Source organism: Procambarus clarkii, chromosome 24, assembly GCF_040958095.1.
Source record: "Procambarus clarkii isolate CNS0578487 chromosome 24, FALCON_Pclarkii_2.0, whole genome shotgun sequence".
NCBI lineage: Eukaryota > Metazoa > Arthropoda > Malacostraca > Decapoda > Cambaridae > Procambarus > Procambarus clarkii.
In genome coordinates this window covers 12,502,500-12,510,836 of record NC_091173.1, presented here as the reverse complement: position 1 = coordinate 12,510,836, position 8,337 = coordinate 12,502,500, and the positions used below count along the sequence as shown (strand labels likewise).

Genomic DNA, 8,337 nt, shown 5'->3' with positions numbered 1-8,337 from the left:
CAGGTCACCCATGTGGCTTCTGCTTTCTTACCACACTTGATGCCAATGCCAAGAACCACCAGAAAAATTATATTCAACCAAGAACCATAATTTATTTCCCAAAAATGCCAAATTTGGAAAGAAATTTTGCAAAGATGATGGGCTAATGGGGGGAGTATATTATTACCCAAAATTACATTATCATATACAATAAAGCAATGCTGATTGCACCATTGTGTTGCCATACGATAGGTGATTTTTCTCAATTTTTTTTCTTCTAAATTTTCCTATGGTCCTGTATATGGCTGTCCATTATAAACATCATTATTAATACAAAGAGCAAGAGTTTCTCATTTGTATGAATATCATCTCGCCTAGATGTCCAGCATTATGACACAGATAAGGCAATTAAAACTGCATTGTGATCCTGAAATTCAGGAAATTGGGGATGGCAGAAGAGCAGTCACTGACACTCAAAGGCCAGAAAGCACAAGTATAAAGAGCTATGACATGTTTAGAACTGAAAACTATATGTACGGACAGCACTACACATCCACTAGACAGTGTGACGTTGTAATTTCCAGAATTAGGCTGGGATATTGATATCTATGGCAGGTGGCTGCAGGTAATGACTTCCCCAATGGTCAACATGCCAATTGTAAACTATGTGAACAAGAACTATGACACTCTCCAACACTAGATCTGTGATTTCAGGCCAAATAATGAGTTACTGTGAGCTCTGTAACTACTTCATACACTCACGAATATTAGAAGATATTCGTGTGCTGTGCCCAGATATTGCTAGTGGAGGCTAATAGTTCAGCCTTACATTTCATGTTCTCTCCTGATATCATGTATGACCAACCATCCTGTGAGATCTGTCGTGAGATCATCTTGAGATGATATCGGGGCTTATTGTCCCCTTGGTCCGGTCCTCGACCAGGCCTCCTTACTGTTACACACCCCCAGGAAGCAGCCCGCAGCAGCTGTCTAACTCCCAGGTACCTATTTACTGCTAGGTGAACAAGGCCATCAGGGGTGAAATAAACTATGCCCATTTCTTTCCACCTCCACCGGGAATCGAACCTGAAACCTTAGGACTACGAATCCCAAGCACTGTCCATTCAGCTGTCAGGGCCCTTGGACATATTAGATGAACTTATTATGTTACTTTATATGGTTATATAATGTGTAATATAAGCAATAAAACTGTTTTGCTGCTGCTATAGTTTCTGTATTTATAGGGAATAAAGATGCTACCTCGCATTGTCCTGAAGCTTGAAAAGCAGTACTTCTACTTGATTTTAAAGTGGAGCCTCTTATAATTATGGTATGATTACAGATACAGTATTTATCAGACAGTACTTGTAAATATTTATTATTGGTAATCATTGTAAATGATTATACAGTATGTGGACTAATGTTTATAGAGAATCATTATAGAAAATAATTATGGTTGTTATCACACATACCGGTCACATAGATTACCTGTTATCTGTCAAGGTTGAGAATGAGAACATAGAGGTGTTGCATCTGGCAGTGTATGGATTGTGGGAAGGTCTTATCTCACGATAACTTTTATAAACCCACTATTCAATCTTCATCTATAATACTTGTAAATTGAACTCCTACTTATGTAAACTATAATTTCATAATGGTATATAAGTATGAAATGGAAGGTTAAACACTATTGAAGTATTCTGATTTTGTATTGCATGTGTAATGACACACCTTGAGCGAGTCCGCCATCTCCCGTTATCCGTCAGGTATGGGAAACAGCAAATCTGCTGTCTTATCTAATGACTATACCACTTGCTTGATTTATAGGTAAACAACTTTCACCAAAAAAATTTTGTCGTTAGAACTAAACAAATTTTTTTATATCAAACCTAAACAATTAGTCACATACAGCTGATGGTGGTAAAAGTACCTTTTAACTGTTTAACAGCCCTGAGCTTATGGAATGATTTAAGAATGAGTCTCCAGATTTTATAGCGGACCTTGTCTTAGTCCAATTTAGTTTGTCCACCCTGATGTCCATCAAACACTACTGTTGCTGCATTGCTCTGGTGTATCTGTGCTTTTTTGAGCCTCTCATAGTGTTGCTTGGATTTTAAATCTCCACATCTTTACATCATGTTCTAAGGCTTTTCAGCCTCTGCACAAGGTGATTAAGCTTAGTCAGCCTCATGTTCACCCCTGCGCACATGATCGCAAAAAGTTTGTAATGCCCCACACCCTTCTCTGCCATGCTTTCCTGTTTGATTCAGGCCACTGGGCTCTGGAGGTTGAGTAACACTTTTGCTACTCATTATTCATCAAAATGTTGCTGTGTAGCCATAGAGTAAATGCCCTTTATTTTCTGTCTTGATACTATTAGTTTACATGCTTAGGTTTCCTTCATAGCAAAGTGATATACTGTATGGCATTCCTTGTTAAGGGCGTTGTATCATAGTGAGCCGGTCTCTTGGTGGCGTGAATATGTCTCGCCACTTCCCTAATGGATGAAGACCATTTTAAATATTCCTTGTTACAGTAGGAGATTATCTTTGCGAGCTTGGTAGGTAATACAAGTCTTGGGTAGACCATATATGCTTGGAAAGCATCCAAGGGAGACTCTGAAAGGTGTTTCACAATGTTGAAGTCTATATTTCCGTATTCATTTAGTTTTATATAGATATCTTTCAAATACTTTTTAAATGTTATTGAATGATGTGCATGATGTCTGACGAGAAATAAGCTGGACACAAAAATCAAGTATCTAGAAAATTTACTTCGACACTGAAGTTTGTAAAATTATGCACCAGGACTTTTTTTTTTATTATTGACTTGAATCATTAATCGATCTCATCCAGGGTTCATCCTCAAGGTTCCAATAAGCTCTTATAAGGCAGTAATCTGAATATTTTATCTGCTAAAATCTAGTTAACAAAACAAAATCTGTCATGTGATTTATGTACATTCTAGTACATATTGTGGTGGAGCCTTGCTTGCTAAAAATTACATTATGTCCCTTTGGAGGGGCCAAAGTTAATTCAGCTAATGGCTGAATCCTCGTTTTATGTTTTCTGACATTTATTTTATGGAGGATAAATGCCTTTTGATCTTATGTTCTAAAATGAACTTGACCAAATATTGATTAATAGGACAATGGAGTACAGTACTAAAGTTTTTACCCATACAGCAGGGCCACCGATCATGGCTTCAAGTTCTCTACTTCTAAGGCTTGTGCCATGACTTTTACGCGGAAACAGGTTGTTCTTCGTCCCTCTTTGCCACTTTATGGTCATCCCCTTGAATACAAAGATTCCGCGAAGCTTTTGGGGTTATTCCTTGACACTCGTTTGTCTTGGTCTCCCCATATCTCTTACCTCCGTGTTGAGTGCTCTAAGGCCCTTACCCTCCTTCGGGTCTTGTCCCATACTTCTTGGGGGGCAGATAGGCGCACTTTCCTTGCTTTACATTCCTCTCTCGTCCTGTCTAAGCTCGATTATGGTTGCCCTGCTTACTCGTCTGCTTCTCCTTCTACTCTTCGCCGTCTTGATGCTTTGCACAATACTGGGTTGCGCCTCAGTTCTGGTGCCTTTCGTTCGACTCCCATCCTTAGCTTGTATGTTGACACTGGCTTCCTGTCTCTCCAGGACCGCCGTGATCGCTACTGTCTTCGCTATTTTGCGCGGTCCTTGCAACATTCTTCCTCTCGCCTCTGTCATGCTTTAACTTTTACCCCTCCTGCAGTTCCTGTTCCTCTTCACCACCTCCCTCTTTCTGTCCGGTTATCTCGCCTACAGGATTCTCTTTCCATTCGTATTTCTGATGTTTCTCCTCGTGTTGTTCCTTCTTTGCCCCCGTGGAGAGTCCCTCTTCCGCGGTTTTGTGCATCCTTGACCCGTATCACTGAAGCTTTTACCCCTCCTACGGTTCTAAAACGCCTTTTCCTCGAGCACTTTTCTTCTCACTCCCGCTCCGTTTCTGTCTTCACCGATGGGTCTAAGTCTGCGGATGGTGTTGGCTACTCTGTTGTTTTTCCTGATCGCACTTATATGTGTCGCTTACCTCCGGAGACTTGCATCTTTACAGCAGAGCTTTATGCTATTCTCTATGCTCTTCGTCTCCTGCTTTCTCGTTGTCAGTCTTCCTTTGTAGTTGTTGTTGACTCTCGTAGTGCCCTCATGGCTCTCGGGTCCTTTAATCCGGTTCATCCAGTAGTTGTCGAGATCCAGCATTGGCTGTTTCTTGTTCACAGTAAATTTAAGTCGGTTGAGTTTTGTTGGGTTCCCAGCCATATTGGTGTGTCTTTAAATGAGCGTGCGGATGCTGCCGCCAAGGAAGCTGTCCGCTCTTGTCCCATCTCTCGTAAAGGCATTCCGTATTCCGACTTTTACCCGGTTATCCATTCCTCAGTTCTTACCCGTTGGCAGGCTTCTTGGTTGTCTGTTACTGGTAACAAGCTACGTACTCTTAAATGTTGTGTTTCCTCGTGGCCGTCCTCCTTCCACCGTAACCGGCGGTGGGAAACAGCTCTGGCGAGGTTGCGTATTGGCCATACTCGCTTAACCCATGGTCACTTGATGGAGCGCCGCCCTGCTCCTTATCGTCCTAGTTGCATTGTCCCTCTTACAGTCGTGCATGTCCTTCTTGAATGTCCTGACTTCCAGGACGAGCGTGTGTCTTGCTTTCCAACCGCCCCTCGCGGTCCCCTGTCCCTCAATAGAATTCTTGGTGACTCAGATACTTTTGATATCGTTCGCCTTATGCGTTTTTGTTCTCGTATTGGCATCCTTGGTGATATTTAGCGCCCTCTGATTATTTTGCGCATTTGATGGTGCTACATAGCCTTCCCGGTTTGGTGCCTTCTTTTGATAATTACTTACTTACCCATACAGCATTTAATGATTAATATTGATGTGCAGCATTGTTGCAGCCTGCTATATAGTTTCAACAGGAAGGAGAGAGGCCTTCTTGAAAATGAACTGTTTATTTGATAACATTTGCTTATTTCTTTAACAGGCATGAACATGGGAAGTGAAGTTGAAGACATTGATGTAGAGGAGCAGGCCGGAGGCTTTCATGTGTCTGCTGGGCTTACTTACCTCACTCAATTCGTCAACACGTTGGCATTTTACCTAGATGTAACTTTACCAAAGAAATTATGTTATAGGTAAGAGAACCTTCAGATTTCCATATACTTTTCTAATTAAGGAAATTATCAAACAAATCTTCATACCCCTATATTAATACAAAAAATTATATATAATAATGTATGTTGTAAATGTTGGGTCAGCCATCCATGAGTGCATTTTTGCTAATGATTCTGTTGACCTAACTCATACTAGGCTTCCTCCTGGTGGTCTGCTACATTGCCTTCACCTCAAAATTGTCCATTAAAAGTGGATGCTGATTTTCCAGTCTTTATGCTTCATTTACCCTGTTATCTGTTTCCTGGTCTCTTGTTTTACATTTAGGAAAAGAGCTGCATAGGTTCCCACCCCCCCATCCTACCCTCACACCCTGAGGCATTTGGAAGATTATTCAAAATGTATATGTGTTGACTGCACAGTGGATGTTCCATAATGTTGCAAACTTGGTAGGATTTGAAGCCCACTTGGTAGTGCCTTGTTGCTTGCACGTTGCTGAAGCCAAGTTTTGAAATGTGCACCAGGCCTCTGAGATCAATGCTTGTGGATTAGAAATTTGAGACAAGGAAAAAGAGAACCCCTACCAAAAAGATTAGCAAATTAAAGCAAACTACTGCCTAAAGAAAGAAAGACAAAAATTTGGAGGCAAACAAGGCAAATGATCATTGCTAAGGGATAATAATATTAACATTGACGCACCACCAGGTGGCAGCCTTAGTTTCCAAGCATTCTGACCAGCTACCCACATCACTTACTCATGCATCACTGCTGGTATCCTACTAGCTGATCTTTTCACTAAGTGATGTTGGCAATACTTAGAACAGTAATTCCCTCAGATGATAATGCTTTATTTTTGTTCTACTTATGTTTAATTTCACCCAAATTGCATATGCCCTGTCTACTATTTTGCTATAGCTTTGTGCCAAGGTTATATTTTTCAGTAGCAGGCTTGCACTTCCCTTGTTCCATTAGAGGTACCTGCGCTGAAGAATTTGTGTTCCTATCCTGAAAGTTAGCTCCTCATGAGCTTTCACACTTCTAGGTAGTGTACTGGACTTGCTCTCCACAGCGAGTTACTGTATGTTGTTGGGGATTTAATATACTGTAGTTAGTTGTATGCTTGTGAATAATTATCTCATGGCCTTGGTTCTTGTTTATTTTGGTGCCTTGTACTTTGGCTGGGCACATACAGTAATTGCATCATGTAGGTGATTCTTCCTTATCCAAGGAAGAATACGTATACCATCCCTTACCAGACTAATCAGGTAGATTAGGTATGCGATTGGCCAACACATTTCCTTTGCACCTGGCACCTCTACTTGCTTCCATAGTGACACAGGCAGCTAGTAATCACTGCAACTGGGAGGTCTCTTTACCTCTAAGTTTAAAGTTGGCTTGGATGTGTTGGTTTTTCCAGCTGACCTTGGTCTGTACTATGCTGGTTGCCACCGTCACAGATTGTAGTTGGGTGTTTTTAAGTGCCACTGGTTCTTTTTTGTCACCATTCCACCTGCTGCATGTAGAGGCATCCTCTGTCTGCCCCCTGTAGTTGACTGTAGGCATATGCCCTTGTTGCATCACTTGCAGACCTCTGCAATATAATGTTCCTCAGCCACACCATGCTTATTGTTACTGACTTTCTGACTTCAGGCATAAGGGAGAGTGTGGCATTGAGGCATCTAGCCTGAGTGCTTCTGTCCTGTCCCACTCTCTATGGTAAACCCTTGGCCATTTTTGTATTTTGCCTTCTCTACAAGTTTGAAAGCCTCCTCTGTTAAGGCTCCATGGTGATGCCACATCAGGGAGCTACCGAGAAGGCCCTTCCATAAGTCCAATAGGAATGAAATGGTTGACCTTACATGATGCCCTTCTCATGAATGAGGTGGCTGACCAGCAAGCTAGGGTTGATTAGGCAGTGATTGCACCATGGTAATGAGGGTTTACATGCAGATGATGAGTCACAATAACCTGACTGAAAAATGGTGACCAAACCACACACTAGAAAGTGAAGTGACGACGACTTTTCTGTCCATCCTGGACCATTATCAAGTCGATTGTGATGAGAGGAAGTTGTTTTAGATTTTGCTACTCAGAATGAAATGTCCATGTAGCATGGACTATCGGATGAGAGGAAGAAGGCTAAGGCAATAAATAGCAAGAGAGAGGTGAGAAGAAGAAAATCTTAGAGGAAGAAAAAGCAAGGCAACAGGTACAGAAGGTAAGGTGTAATAAAAGGGGTAATAATATGAATAAGAAAGGGATTTTTTAAAATCCCTTTTTATATATTATTTAAATATATATTTAAATTATGTATAATTTCTTTCCTATTTTTTTATTTAAATATAAAAACTATATTTTAACTTTAAATGTCTTTGGGGATAAAATGGGAGACAGGTTTTACAGGAAAAGAGAAATGAAATTGAGTTACTGAAAGCATGTTTTCTATTGTTAAATACAGTATTAATAATGTCATAAGTAACTTTGTCTGCACAACTAAAATATCAGAATGTTCATGAATATTTTTTATCTGAACCTTTTATAACTTGATGAACATTTTTTTTTTGTTTTTTTCAGTGAATTTTGCAGAAATGAGTTGAGTGAGCAACAGTTTGCAAGACGAGTAACAAGATTAAATACAAATGTGTTGTATCTGTGTTTGTCCCAAAATGTGCCGGCTACGCTCCTGCGGCCAACTCACACAGTCTCAAACCTCCTAGCTCTCCTGAATACACAAGTGGCTGATCTAGGACGGTATGTTGTGAGTGTACACATATGACAAAGATTGATGGTTGTGATATGCTACAAATGAAGATTTTCAGCCATATCAGGATTGTTTTGACAGAAATATAATGTGTATTGGTTCATTGGGTGAATAAAAATACAGTACATAATGTTTGCTTTTGTATCTGCAGAGAATGCCTAATTGCTTAATTTGTAAGGAAATAGAAACAGACAGGTATTCCTGAGGCTAGAGTGATGTATCCACAATTTTTGTCATGAAATTTAAAGTTGAGGATTAAATAATAGGTCTTATTATTGCATAAGGAAGATTGAGCAGTCCAGGTCATATGTAAAGAGGGTTATGTGCAAGATTTTGTCATGTTTGCCCCCTTGGAGGAGAACAAGACATTAAAGATACCTAAAGATGTTATATATACCTGAACCTGTTCTGTATTCCTGATCACATATTCAGTGGTAGACCCATAAGGACTCTTAACTT

General features: G+C 40.3%; 1 protein-coding gene across 4 annotated transcripts in view; it reads left to right on the top strand.

The window, feature by feature from the left end:
• Atg14 (autophagy related protein 14) overlaps positions 1–8,337 on the top strand; it is a 78,499-nt gene that overhangs the window by 47,744 nt on the left and 22,418 nt on the right. For all 4 annotated transcript variants that reach the window (XM_045747919.2, XM_045747917.2, XM_045747918.2 and 1 more), the window contains 2 exons: positions 4,990–5,140; positions 7,692–7,868. In XM_045747919.2, the coding sequence (XP_045603875.2) occupies positions 4,990–5,140; positions 7,692–7,868 (328 nt within the window). The remainder of the gene's footprint in view (positions 1–4,989; positions 5,141–7,691; positions 7,869–8,337) is intronic.